At 35.9% G+C, this 15,467-nt stretch overlaps 2 protein-coding genes across 2 annotated transcripts; both read left to right on the forward strand.

Annotated features, from left to right (window-relative positions):
• Positions 1-534: 534 nt before the first annotated feature.
• LOC108815675 (uncharacterized) lies at positions 535-2,024 on the forward strand. Its single transcript, XM_056991421.1, has 3 exons — positions 535-1,379; positions 1,476-1,584; positions 1,704-2,024. Exons 1-3 carry the CDS (start codon positions 535-537, stop codon positions 2,022-2,024), a joined length of 1,275 nt encoding a protein of 424 aa, XP_056847401.1.
• Positions 2,025-12,820: 10,796 nt separating this feature from the next.
• LOC108816129 (transcription factor PRE1) lies at positions 12,821-13,598 on the forward strand. Its single transcript, XM_018588700.2, has 2 exons — positions 12,821-13,162; positions 13,368-13,598. Exons 1-2 carry the CDS (start codon positions 13,037-13,039, stop codon positions 13,518-13,520), a joined length of 279 nt encoding a protein of 92 aa, XP_018444202.2. The 5' UTR covers positions 12,821-13,036; the 3' UTR covers positions 13,521-13,598.
• Positions 13,599-15,467: the final 1,869 nt, after the last annotated feature.

Consider the following 15,467-nt stretch of genomic DNA (forward strand, 5'->3'; position numbering starts at 1 on the left):
ATTTATTTGATAAAAAATGTAAATATCTTTTTTAAAATAAAGTTGAGATGTTATAATATGCGGTTAGAGAATTTCGATATGTATGTGAAAATGGTCTCATGGTATAAAAAATTAAAAATGTGGCAAAGGACAAATATTTACTCTCAGAAAATTCAGCTTGTAAGCATCCATAGCGAGAATAACAACGATATTAGCTAGAAAACCTGAAGAGAAGATGCAGCTCAGGAAAGAGTTTTTTACTGAGTTGGAGTGAAAAAGTAGAGAGATAATATTTTCTCAAAAGAGTGACCCCTTTGTGGGTTCAGGGGATTATACATTGGATAATAAAGCGCTGTCACTTTGTTATCTGCGATTAGCTGTCTAAACATGCTTTTGGGAGAAATTGTCAACCTTTCATTGGGTTTTGGAATACTGAAAACCTACTTTTTTCAAATGTTACCTGTTTTTTCTTCCTGTTCATCCTTCATTGAAGATAAGGGAAGAAGGTGGGTGAGGAGTTACTGAATATCTCAATGGTTACCAAGCATTAAAATCATGTCTCTTGCAATGGATAAAACCTTAATGGCTCTATCACTTGACGAAGAAGAAGTTTCTTTTGCCATGCCGGAGCTCCCTGGTTTCAGTTCGGCGGAGGAGAACAAACTCAGCCTCATAGGTAGAATCTTAAACCCTGACCGACAAAAGATGTCATACCTCATCATAAGAATGCCGAGGAAATGGCAGAAAGAAGGCAAAGTCCGTGGAGTGGCTTTATCTCAGGAGTGGTTCCAGTTCATTTTCAATAATGAACACGACCTCTTGGACATTCTAGAGAAAGGAGTCCAGACGTTTGAAGACTGGGTGAGAGTGGTGGAGAGATGGGTTGAAAATCCACCTGACGACTACCTGCAGTATATCCCCCTCTGGGTCCAGATCCGTGACATTCCAGTTAACTTCTACACCATGGAGGCTTTAACTGCGTTAGGAGACCTGGTTGGGGAGACAAAGCTGGTGGTTTTTGACCCGTCGAAGCCTATTACTCAGGATTTCATTAGGGTCTTAGTGAAATACAATGTTGCAAACCCTCTTAAAACTTCTAGGGTTGTGACCTCGAAGGGCAAATCATCGGTGGTGAGATTTAGCTACGAGAAAGTTCAGAAGCGCTGCTACACGTGCCAGAGGCTGAATCATGAGAAGGATTTTTGTCTGCTGACTGTCAGGAAGAGACAGGAGGAGTCAAGAGTCCGTAGAGAGAGGGTAAGCGCTGACTTAGAGAGGAAGAAAAATGTCATTTTGGAGGACGATGCTCTGTTTGGAGTCCTGGAGGAGGAACACGTGGGTCTAGACCATGCCACGGGAAGATGGAAAATAGCAAAAGAGGTCCTTGAGGAAATGAGGAGGTATCTGTTAGCTGAGAGTGGCGAAAGTAGGGGGATCAAGATAGACAAGATTCAACAATTAGTTAAAGCTGCTGAAAATGATCCAAACTTGTAAAGGATCGCGCTAAGGCTTGAGGCTCCTCCAAGATTCACTACGGATCTAAACAGAGCCAAAGGATTGGTCTTTGGATATGAAGACAATAACAGTGAGAGTGAATCTTACAGAGTTCAAAGTAACCGGACAAGCTGTTGTCTGCGTCATTTAAAGCTCATGCTCGCCTAGCTAGCCGCTCTTCTCCACCGATGCTTTTACTTGGAAATGGGGACCAGAACCTTGACACTTAGGGTTCTTTCTCTTCCAACTGTCCAACGGTGTTCAAGGCTGCAAAATTCTCACCAAATTTTGCTCCTTGTTCTTCCGGGATTGTTAAGAAAAGACCTCCAGTGAGAAGACGTCCACCAAAATCGACTCGTCAGCAGAAAGCTAGAGCGATGAGAGAGGTACCTGAGGACTTGCAGGCTGAACATAGAGAAGGAAAGGAGGCGATGGGGTGCAAGAAGAGGAAGTGCACGATGGAAGCAGAGGAGGCCACACCAACCAACAAGGCACTTGCTTTAAGGCGATCCCACATGAGGGATTGCCCCAAGATCAATGAGCTTTCTTAGTTGGAATTGTCAAGGCTTGGGGCGGACTCAAGGTTTGACAATTCAACGGCTGCGGGAACTGCGTCAATACCACTTCCCGGAGATTTTATTTCTCATGGAAACAAAAAAATGTCGGAATATTGTATTTGATTTGCAAGTTTGCTTGGGCTATGAGCGAGTCCACACTGTCAATCCGATTGGATACAGTGGAGGATTAGCAATTTTGTGGAAGAAATCTGTCAACCTTTCTATTAAAAGTTTGGATAAAAACATCATTGATTGCTTCGTCAATTTTGGAGATGCATCCTTCTTTCTGTCTTACGTTTATGGAGAGCCTGCCTATGATGGCAAGAGTGTTGTTTGGGAACGCCTTATGAGATTAGGGATGTGGAGAATGGAGCCTTGGAGTATTGTTGGGGACTTCAACGAAATCCTTAATAATGATGAGAAGATAGGTGGACCGAAAAGACCGGAAGCGTCGTTCAGACCCTTTGCTGAGATGCTAAGCTTTTGTAAGATGGAAGAGTTTAGTGGTAAAGGCAACAGATTTACGTGGAGCGGAACCAGATGGAAAAAACACATTCAGTGCTGCCTGGATCGCTGTTTTGGCAACAAAGCGTGGTTCGCAAGCTTCCCTAACTCTAACCAAACCTTTATGGATAAAAGGGGATCGGGTCATAGGCCTGTTTGGGTCAACCTGAGAGCATCTCCTGATGTACATAGAGGTCAGTTTCGGTTTGATAGGCGAATGCTTCATCACCCTGATGCAGTTAAAGAAGTGGAGCAACTGTGGGGAAGAAACAGAGGCTCTGAATCGGTTGGGGTGAAAATTCGCAAATGCAGACGAGTTTTGAGCAATTGGAAATGAAAGAGGCGTTTTAACGCGAAAGATAAAATTAGCTTACTGCAAGAGAGACTGGAGTGGTTTCAATCCAAGCCTTATCTATGTTGGTTTGTGATTGAGAATATTAAGAAGGAACTGATGTTGGCGTACAAGGAAGAAGAATTATTATGGAGGCAAAAGAGTCGAGAAAAATGGCTTAGGCATGGTGACAGGAATTCTAAATTCTTCCACCTATCGGTCAAAGCAAACAGATCAAGGAACCTCCTCGTCAAGTTGAAAGACAAAAACGGACAGGATCAGTGGTCTGATGCAGCTAAAGCGGAAGTTGCCATTGAGTATTTCTCGGAGCTCTTTACCTCCTCCAACCCTCCTTCTTACAAACCTGTTCTTCAGAGCATGAGGCCAAAAGTTACGCCTATGATGAATCGATGCCTTACTAGTCCTATCACGAAGGAAGAAGTAAGAGAAGCTATTTTTTCCATCTGTCCGGAGAGTGCTCCAGGTCTTGATGGCATGACTGGACTGTTTTTCCAAAAGTTTTGGGCGGTGATAGGGGATTCTGTGACAGCTGAGATCCAAGAAGTTTATCGGAAAGGCTCCATTCCTGATGATTGGAACTTCACCTTCCTCTGTCTCATTCCCAAGATACCAAACCCTGAGATCATGTCGGACCTTAGGCTTATTAGTCTCTGCTCGGTCCTGTATAAGACAGTTTCGAAGATCCTAGTCAAGAGGCTCCAACCATTTCTTAGTGACCTGGTATCGGTCAATCAGTCTGCCTTTGTCAGTGATCGTCTAATCCAAGACAACATAGTGATTGCACACGAGGCTGTCCATGCCCTCAAATCGCATCCTGTGGTGGCGTCGGACTTCTTAGCTGTCAAAACAGATCTTTCAAAGGCCTATGACCGTGTTGAATGGGGATATTTGGAAGAACTAATGCAGGTTATGGGGTTTGAAGATATTTGGATAAGTTGAGTGATGATGTGTGTTACCTCTATCTCCTTTTCAGTTCTCATAAATGACCAACCCTTTGGCATCATTTCACCGACTAGAGGCATCCGTCAGGGTGATCCTTTGTCACCCTTCCTATTTGTGCTCTGTGCTGAAGGGTTGTTGCACTTAATGAATATGGCAGAGAGGAACAATCTACTTACGGGAATGAGTTTCACTGAAGCAGGGCCCTCCATCCATCATCTCTTCTTCGCTGACGATAGCTTGTTCCTATGCAAAGCTTCTGTCCAACAATGCAAGAATCTGAAGAGAATATGGGACTTCTATGGAGCTGCTTCTGGACAGTGCATCAACTTCCAAAAGTCGTCGATTTTTTTTGGCAGTCTGATACCTGAAGAGGAGAAAAATAAGATAAAAGACATTCTTGGCATCTTCAAGAAGGGAGGTTCCAGCAAATATCTTGGACTACCGGAAGCTTTCTGAGGATCTAAAGTGGAGCTGCTGTCCTACCTTAAAGAACGCACGCAGTGCAGGCTCGAGAGTTGGTTTATCAAGAAACTTTCCCAAGGAGGCAAAGATATTCTCTTAAAGTCGACGGCCTCGGCGCTGCCTGTATTTTCAATGTCCTGTTTTTAGACTTCCGAAGACAGTGATCAAGAAGATCGTCAGTTTGATGTCGAATTACTGGTGGAGCTCAGAACCTCATTTAAAAAAGATCCACTGGGTCATCTTGGGATAAACTTTGTCTTCCAAAAGCCCTTGGAGGTATGGGTTTCAGGGATTTAGAATGCTTTAACCAAGCTTTGCTTGCGAAGCAAGCATGGAAACTGGTGAACAATCCGAACTGTTTGATGGCAGCTTTCTTAAAAAGTAGGTACTTCCCCCATACTAACTTTCTTGAAGCGGGACCAGGAGCTAGACCTTCATTTGCGTGGCGTAGTATCTTACATGGAAGAGAACTCTTAGAAAAAGGTCTGAAACGAGTGGTGGGGGATGGATCGAAAACGAGAGTTTGGTTGGATAAGTGGGTGGAAGACCCTGTCTTAGGCATGAGAGCTCCTTGGAGAAAGAACACAACCTTCAATGTCAACTTGATGGCGAAGGAACTGATTGATGTCCAGAGCAGGAAGTGGAACACTGCAGTGCTAAAAGAGACATTTGTAGCCGCTGATGTTGAGATGATCTTGGCTCATCAACCGTCGATTTCTCACGAGGATAGCCATACCTGGAGGTTTAACAGAAGTGGGAACATGACGGTGAAATCTGCCTATTGGTTGGCAAGAAATCAGAAAATAAAGGAGATCTTCCCGGAAGTGCTCGCATCTCCCTCTCTTAATCCCATTAAAGAGAAGGCCTGGAAAGTAAAGACGGCCCCAAAGATAAGAACATTCTTATGGAAAGCCTTGAGTGAAGCTCTGCCTGTGGCTGATTTGATTATTAAAAGAGGCATGAAGATTGATGATACATGCCAGTTATGTGGAATGGAGAGAGAGACGATTCTACATACTCTATTCCTATGTGACCCAGCTAGACAACCGTGGGCTCTCTCAGGAATCTCTTTTCCGGCTTCTGCCTTCACAGAAGGACCCTTATTTGCTAACTTCAGCTACTTGATGAACTTGAAAGGTTCATCTTCGGGGCTTGAGGAAGATAAGAGGGCGTGGCCATGGGTTATATGGTGCATTTGGAAGAGCATAAATGATTTGACCTTTAAGGGAAGAAGATGGGATCCAGAAGAGATCATAGTTAAGGCAAAAGAAGAGTCAAATGAGTGGTTTTTGGCTCAGCAAGTGGAAGACGAGGTTAAGATAGAGGATGATAGGATAGCGACTTGTACAAAGAAACGCTGGACTCCACCGAAAGAGGGGTGGCTCATGTGCAATGTAGGCTTCGATTGGGACCAAAAGAAAAATCTTCTAGGAGTTGCGTGGATCGTAAGAAACCATAGGGGTGGTTCTCACTCACAGTCGGCGGGCTTTCTCTGAGGTAAGGAACCGAGATGAAGCCAGGCTCACCACTCTCCTGTGGGCTCTAGAAAGCATGACCAGTATGCGCTACAATCAGATTGTTATTGCTGGGGACTTTAAAGAGATCATCTTGGCGGTTCAGAACCCATCTCTATGGCCTGCTTTCAAGTTCCAAGTGGAAGAGGTGTCTAGAGTGCTGAGTTTGATGGATGTGTTTCAGCTAAAAGCTGTCTCTGTGGGAGAAAACAGAGGAGCAGCGATCATTGCTCAAAGTGTTACGAGGGAAGGGAGGCTGCAGTCGTATGTGGCTAACGGGCATCCTCCTTGGCTTTTTGAATTCTTTGTTAATGAAAGCCGGTTCCTCTAATGTTGTTCCCTGTTTTCTTTGCTTGGGTGGATGAGCAGTTGTAGTTTTGATCGAACAAGGCCAGTGTTGTGGACTGGATTGTGAGATCTTTTGTTTGTGTATTTGTAGTTGTGAACTTTGTGTTCTTTTAATCAGAAATTTCAGTTGGAAAAAAAAAAGATGTAGCTCAGGCTGAAGCGTACTACATGCAGGAAAACTTTTTACATATTATTTGAGAAAAATTTTAAATATGACATGTGTCATCACGATAATAATTTTCAAAATCCTTTTAAAAAAGATGGTTTATCTAAACATGTAGTATATTTTTATTAAACTAATTATATAATTAACTATTAATGCATAAAAATTATTTGTCACTCTTTCTTTAAAAACATACAAAATCACCAAATTTGACCAAAATATATAACGACTAATGATTTTAAATAATAAAAATTTGATAATAATATGTACATCCTCTTTCATATTTGTTTAATTTTATATTATTAAAATAAATTAAAAATCGCATTAATCATATAATAAAATTAGTTTTTTGTATATGTTATTTTTTGATATTTTTAAACAACTATAAATTAACAAAACTGTTAAAATTCCAACTTTGAAAATTTTGTGAACAATAGTTTAGTTCTTTATTTTATAACAAGATAAAAATGTTCATAAGACTGTATGAGTAGAAAATCTTATATAATAGATATTCAGATTATATATATATATATATATATATATATATATATATATATTTAATTTTGTTTAAAATAATCTATTTACCATATAAAATTTTCTTAAATATTAAATTTCAAAATTTATATTGAACAGTCACTAAGAATTTAATATTTTACTTTCATAATTTTCATTAAATTTGTAAAATGATTATAAATTACTAAAAAGTATTAAAAGTTCCAAATTGAAACTATGTTATCCATGATTTTAAGAAAGTTATAATAAAAATATACAAATGATCATAAAACCATATGAATAGTTGACAAAAAAAAAACCATATGAATAAGAAAAATTATTTAATAAATAATCATTTTAAAATCTACTATACATTTATGTTAATATAATTAAAATTATTTATAATCATATAAAATAAATAGAAATGATTGTTTGGATTTATTTACCATAAGATGATTATAAGTAAATAACAATGATATATGTTTATACCAATTTAATTATATATGTAATAGTTATTGACCTCTCAGTTATTTAATATGTTTGTTATTTTATTTTACTTTATAATATGTAAAAGAACACAAGTAAATAATAGTTTGAAAATTATTTTTATACATCTAACACTCATTTTGCGCTTGCGCGTATCTTACCCCAGATGAGTAATAAGATCGCACAACAAATAGGAAATTGAAAACACCCCAATCCTTGTTTAATTTTTATTGGTTATGAAAAGATCCAAATGATCAAAAAATCATATGAATATGAAATCTATTTTATAGATATTTAGATTAAATATATATTATTTAAATTAAACTATATCATATAAATATGTATAAATATGTTAATTTAGAAATTTGTATTGAAAATGTATTGAGACCTTATTAGTTTAACTTAAAAATCTGCATTAATTTTTTTCAAATGATTATAAATTACTAAAACTATTAAAAATCTCTCATTGAAATTTTTTCGATTAATTGTTTTTGTTATAGCAAATATACAAATGTTAATAAAATCATATAGGTAGGAACTCTCAACTAATAAATATCCAAACTGAAACAGTCTATATAACTATTTTAATATGATTTAAGTTTAATTATATACAATATAAAATAAATAATAATAATTGTTTGTATTTATTTACCAAAAAAATGTAAATAAAAATTGCAATTGCTTTGATTTATGTATCTACTCCAATTTAGTTAAATACATAATAGTTACTCAATTCTAAATTATCAAATATATGTAAATATGTAAATCAACATAAAATAAATAATATATGTAAAAATAATTTGTATACATAATGTTCATTACGAGCAAGGCGCAAATCTTAACCAAGTTGGCTAATTAATATACTAGTTAGAGGCTTAGAATGAACTTCCCAGTACTATGTAGGCCTGCAACTTTTAACCGGAACCGGTTACCCGAACCGGATCCGACCCAAAATGGACCAGTTTGATACGGTTTTGGTATTCGTCAATTTATTTGATGATAATTTATAAATAACCACGGATATCGGGTTGGGCTCGATTTTTATCTGGAACCGAACAGATACCCATTTTAAACCGGATTCTATGTAAAACACACACATAATTTCATATTGTGCGTGTCGAACTCGAGTTGGAAGGGGACGCAACGCTTGCAATACCACTGGGATACTTTCAAATTTGTTTTTAATTACACACATATTACAAGTATGTAGTCGATTTCAATTTATTTCTTCTTTAAAAAAAAAAAATATATATATATATATATATATATATATATATATATATATAAATAGATAAATAAATAAAAAGATATTATTTCGGAATTTTTATTGTATATCCAAACCGATCCGGAATCGGGTGGAACCGAACCGAATCCGAATCGTAAGTCAACCAAGTACTCATTGGATACAGTTTCTAACTAACTGATTCACCCGGAACCGAACTGTTCTTACCCAAAACCGATCCGAATACCCGAAATCGCAGCTCTAATACTATGATACAAATTTGGTAAAATGTTCTATAGATTGAGAGTAATTAGCCAGACCATAATATGAATTCTAGTGTTATGAAAATTTTAAATGAAATGAAATGAAAAGTCATGTCATCACATGGTATTTGCTTTATTGTGACATTGCAGATGAAGGGCCACAATGTTAGATCAACATGAGACACTTATCTTAAAACCTCTTGACGTTCATCAACCCCATCTCTGGGAACTCTTCGTTTTTCGTTATTTAACTATTCCAAAACTCCATCGTCGATTATTCAATAAATTTTAAATATTACAACCTTTTTAGTACCCACTTTTTTATTTATCCTAAATAGGAAACTACATCAGTATAAGAACTAACAATCTCCAACTAACATTCATATATTTTTTAATATATCTAAGTGTAAAATTTATAACAAGGACTAAAAGCATTTCCAACTTCAATTCAATTTTCATTTCCATTTTTAAGTCGAATAGACATAAGGGCATCTCCAATCTAACTCAATTTTTACTTCAAAATGGAGTAAAAATGAATATAGAGTAACACATGCTCCAACCCAATTCCATATCTCACTCCATTTTGAAGTTTACTACATAAATAGAGTAATCTATATTTTTTTGTTCATAACTCTATTATAGAGTGAAGAATGAAGTAGGGTTGAAGCAATTTTACTTCATATTCACTTTTACTCCATTTTAGAGGAAAAAATGGAGTCTTACATTGGAGATGCTCTAAATTACTCGGACATAAACTAATCATATACATTACTCAATTTATTTGTTCCAAAATTTAGTGGAGTTGGAATAAAGTTTAGTTTAATTTGAAATTACTCATTTTAAGAGAAAAAACAGAGTAATACACTGTAGATACTCTAAGCATATACAATTAGTAGCTTTTAATAATATAACCATTGAATATATCAGATTATGGGTTTGATTAGTATTATATAGTTATCAGTTTAAAAAAGATAACAACTAATAGAAGACTAATTTTCAGAATGTATATATGGAAAATGATATATATATATATATATATATATATATATATATATATATATATATATATATATGTATATCATCCAAGACACACACTACAAGAAAACACGCTGATACTGAGGGACATTTTCCTCGGTATGTCGTCGGAATACGGTTATTCCGACGACATACCGAGGAAAATGTCCATCGAAAAAATTTCCTCGAAATTTCATTTTCCCTCGAAATTTCCTCGAAATTTTGTGACGGAATTTCGAGGAACAAGAATTTCGAGGAGATTTAGAGGAGAGGCATTCGTCGAAGTGGTCGTCGATATATACTGAGGAACTTTCCTTCGGTATATACCGAGGATGGTACCGAGGGAAGAGTCCTCCGAAAAATTTCGAGGAACTCGGCTCCTCGGAATATTCGAGGGACAGGTTCCTCGAAAATTTCGAGGGAAAGGTTCCTCGAAATTTTCCGAGGAAAACTTCCCTCGGTATATACCGATGACGGCTGTTCCTCGGAATGTTTTGAAAATTGTTTTTTTTAATAAAAAAATTATTTTTGAAAAAAAAATATTTTTAAAATTTAAATTCGAAAATATAAAATTAAATTTTAAATTTAAAACATATTATATAAATTCAAAGTCATACAAATCAAAATAAACATTTAGAGTTTTTGAAAGAAATTAAACTACGGGTTTTGGAAGTCCGGGTCTGGCATGGTCTGGAAGTCCACGATGGCGTTCGGGTTCATGCTCCTCATCATCGCCATCATTTGCTCGTTCAGCTTCCTCTGTGCCTCCCAGCCCACCTCTTGACTCGCCACCATGGACTCCAGCGCAGATATGCGAGCATCTTTGTCCCTCATCTGACTCAGAAGGACTTCTTGATCAACAAATGAGGGTGGTGCAGAAGCAGACGGAACCGAGTTGGACCGACGAGCCAAACCGAACAAACGGCCCTTCTTCTTTGGAACCGACTGAAAAAAAAAGTGTCAAATTTAAATAATATAAAAAATTGATTGAACTTTAAAAAATGAACTTACCGCTTCTACGATTTGGTTGATCCGAACCCGAGGCAAGCCGGTCGATCCCGTCGAATCGTCATCCTCGGTTTAAAGCTGAGACACTTCCTGTTCCATCTGACTGTCGATGAGGGTGACCACATCCCTCACAACACCATCATCAATCTCGCCGGTCTTCTTGTTGGTATACGCCGTCTTTATTAGGCGGAGATGATCAACCGGCTCCCCCTCATTTTCTTCCGCCTTGAAAAAAACATAAATTAAACAAACAATAGTAATTAAAAGAAATGTACAAAAAAATATTAGAATCTTAAATAATATAATAAAACCGACAAACTTACCAAGCGATCCCCCAGACTGGCTAAAGATTGAGCACCCAAGTTATGGACGTACATGCCCTTCCCCTTACGGTCGCTCTTGCGGTTGGTGGAGTTGGTGGAAGAAGTTGCTCTCACTTCGTTCTTACTCCAATGCACACCCAACTCCTGCCAGACGACGGGGTCCATCCTCTTTGGGGTCTTTAAAAAAAAATTGTTAATTAAATAAAAAAATATTTTAATAAATATAACGAGGCTTCCCACAAAATTTGCATGTAGTCCGCTGGTCATCCGCCCTCCAATAAATCATGCAGTTATCGCTGCATACACCTATTACCTGATAAGATAAACCAACCCCAGCTACGAGTTTTTGAACCTCGTAGTATGAACCTGGAGCTACATTATCCTCAGGTAAAATACCTTTAACAAAATTAGCTATCGCATCCACACAGTCTTCAGCCAAGTTATAATCTGTTTTAATGCCCATCAGTCTCATAGCAGATGATAAAGCTGAATGACCATCTCTGCAACCTTCGTACAATGGTTGCTTTCCAGCATCCAACATTTCATAAAATCTCATAGCTTCTGCATTGGGTAAATCTTCCCCTCTAAAATGATCATTTATCATCTGCTCAGTACCTACACCATAATCTACATCCGCTCTAATTGGTTCTTCTAATCTAACCGCCGGCTGAGGTTCGCTAGTACTACCAAGTTCATAATCGGTTTCCCCATGATGATACCAAATTTTGTAACTTCGTGTAAACCCACTCAATAATAGATGAATCCAAACATCCCACTCTTTAATAATTTTTCTATTTTACAATTAGAGCAAGGACATCTTAACTTACCTGTTTCTGCTTCCGGTTGTCGGCGAGCTACCCTCATGAACTCGATTATACCTTGATTGTATTCTTCCGTAAGCAATCTCGTGTCCGAATCCAAATGAGGTCGATCGATCCAAGAACGAAAATAATTTGAAGAAGACATGTTTTTTTGGAATCAAATTCGTGAGACTAGGAGAGAAGAAGAAGAAATGGAGTGAATGAAGAGGAAGAGGGGTGGCTGTATTTATAGATGAAATCCTCCCGGCATACTGAGGAAATTCCGAGGAAATTCCGAGGGAAACCGACATTTCCTCGAAATTTCCTCGGAATTTTTAAAATCCCCAACGGCTCTCCCAACGGCTCTCTAACGGCTACAAGATGTCGTCGAAATATTAGTAATATCCGTCGGTTTTTTCCGACGACCGTGGTTTCCTCGGTATTCCCTCGAAAATTACCGAGGAAGTTGGTATTCCTCGAAATTTCCTCAAAAAATAGTGAGGAAATTTCGAGGAAACCACATTTCTTGGTTTCCTCGGTATTTCCTCGATATTTGGTCAGAAATTTCCGATGAACTCATTTTCTCTCGGTATTTCCCTCACAATCAGCGTGTTTTCTTGTAGTGACACAATGAGTATGAGATGATACGTAGTGGAAAAGCTTGACTTCGACACTGTCTTTGGTTCTAGGATCCGTTATAGTCGACTTGATGCGAAATAAAAACGTAATGCTCAGAAATATGTGACTATAGAAAAAGAAACAAAAAATGATTTCGAGATTTGTGGTTAAAGTGGCATTCAAACCTATCGCTTTCTTCCCCCGTGACATCATTGTCGAGGTTTATTGCTCTCTCTTGTGGTCCTTAAAGACTATTTAAATCTCTCTTATCACAGTCTCAGTTTCTATATATTTCAAGCCCCCAACACACTCTCATAGATACCTCCTCTCTTTTTTTTTCTTCTTAGTCTTTTCTTTTCAACTTTAAACCTTATAAAACCATAAAAGCTATATACCTACTTGCCACAGCTCATTTCTCAATTTCCTAAACTATTCTACAATCCAGTCAGAGTATAAACAAACAACTTAAGGCTTTTTTTTGCTACATTGTTTAATATGTCAAACAGAAGATCAAGGCAGTCTACAAGTGCTCCACGGATCTCCGATGATCAAATCATCGACCTTGTAACTAAGCTCCGTCAGATTTTGCCGGAGATTGGCCAACGTGGTCGTTCCGATAAGGTATCACACACATAGATTATAAGTAAACATATTCACTTTTTGTGATCAACATATATTCTTTTGGGTTAAAAGATGGAAATATATTCATTAGTCATGACACTAATGAATATATTCATTAGTTAAAAGATGGAAATATATTCAAAACATGCATGGATGTAGATATATATACATTAGTCATGACACTTTTTGATTAATTATATCATAGGTCTCAGCCTCGAAAGTGCTGCAAGAGACATGCAACTACATACGAAACTTGAACAGAGAAGTTGACAACCTCAGCGAACGTTTGGCTCAACTTCTCGAATCCGTCGATGAAAATAGCCCTGAAGCAGCAGTCATTAGAAGTCTACTCATGTAATCATTTATGAGTTTCTATATAATGTCCTTTATTTTATGAAATTTTAAAAGAAATGAAATTGATCAAATGTTTTGAAAACCGACCCGAATACTGAACAAGATGACTGTATGGGTCATTGGGTCACCAGGTCGACCACGGATGAACCGCAGGTTAATAAATAAATTTATATTATAATATAATAATATATTAACTATATTCTAAATATATTAAGACTAAAATTAGTATTTTGTAATTTTTAATAGAACAAAAAATAATAGTTTGTATATGTATATATTTTACGTTTTAAATAAATTATAAAATACACAACTCTAGTTTCTTTATTTTTATTTTTATTTTACATATAAAATAACAAGATAGTTTAGATTATTTTAAAAACATTTGTAACAAATTAAGATTTATTTATGACATCTAACAATAAAAAAATCAAGACCTAAAAATTCACAAATATTTATATGTCTAATTTGAGTAATAAAACTAAACTATTAACATGTAAAACATAGTAAACAATATTTATAATAGAAAAATAATCAAAAAGCAAAAAAAAAAATAAGAAGGAGATATAGCGTCGGCAGATGTCAGCAGAGTAGAAAACAATAAAACTGAAAAACCTAATCTTTTAATTAAAATTTTAAAATACAAAATAGATTTTAAAAACATATTTAAAAACTAAAAATATAAGTAAAATTTATCTAGTGGTTCAACTAGTGGTTCAACCAGTAACCGGGTTCAAAGTTATAGCGGTTTTTTCGGATTTTATTGGGTTTTTAACAAAATCCAAATCGGATTTATCTTGGATCACCGAGTTTACCGGTTCAACCGCGGATCCGGGTTGAGTCTTAAAAAATTGACCTAGAAGCAGAACCGTTTTGGCTTATGTTTCCTTACCCGCGCAATTTTGGATACATTAAAGGGAAACAAAACGATATTTTGTTAGTAATATAAACATAAAAAATGTTTGTATTAAAAAGTTAAGGCGACACAAAGACCATATAAAATGTAAGCAGAATACCATTTCTATTAGAGGTGGATATTTTGTCTGTTAATTTTAATTCGATTCGTTATTCGTTTTTATTCTATCCAAAAAATCTGCTATATGTAAGTCTTTAGAGTAAAGCAAAATTAACAATTAATATCCGTTAAAAACTAAACAAATCAAAAATACTAAAACAATTAGAGTCAGATATATGTTTTCTCCGACTTTTATATGAATAGATGTACATCTACAATTAAATATATTATTTTAAATGTATTATTTTATTTATTATTTTAACATGTAATTTTACTATTTTAATAAATTACTTATAAAAGTATTACATTAAGAAAAGAAAATAAAACTACAATTTTATAAAGTTTTATGTTTTATAAAAAATTATTTAATTTTTAAAATTTATGAAAAATGTAGTTTCACCAGTCTTTACTTTTTATTTTATATTATGTAAAAAACTTGTATTGAACAAAGTAGATGATATATCCGTAAATGCAAGAGGCGGAATTGGAAGACAAAGTAGATGTTATTTGTTTTTATTCTATCCAAAAAAATCTGCTATCTGTAAGTTTTTAGTGTTGACGTGGCGATACAAAGCGTTCTTATTCGTTAATTTTTTAATCTAATAGTATATCTCTCTGTTAAGTAACCTCTTTTTGTATTTTTACATTTTTTTATTTGTATTCATCATTTTAATCTTTATCTACATATTTATAATAATAAAAGATATTTCTCTCTTCTAAACCCTCCACCTCAGCATATAGCATGGGACATTCTTTGCTGCATGGCAGCTCTTAATTCTTCTAACTCATTTTTTTTTCGTTCACTATGGCTTGTATTATTTGGATCTTCAACGAGATTTAAATTTATATTTTTTGGTTGGCTAATTTATTGGATTCACACACTTAGGTTTTTATTTGACAATTTGGGTCAGCTTAGTGATATCACATACAAGCTCGTGA

This window comes from Raphanus sativus, chromosome 7, assembly GCF_000801105.2.
Source record: "Raphanus sativus cultivar WK10039 chromosome 7, ASM80110v3, whole genome shotgun sequence".
Classification (NCBI taxonomy): Eukaryota; Viridiplantae; Streptophyta; class Magnoliopsida; order Brassicales; family Brassicaceae; genus Raphanus; species Raphanus sativus.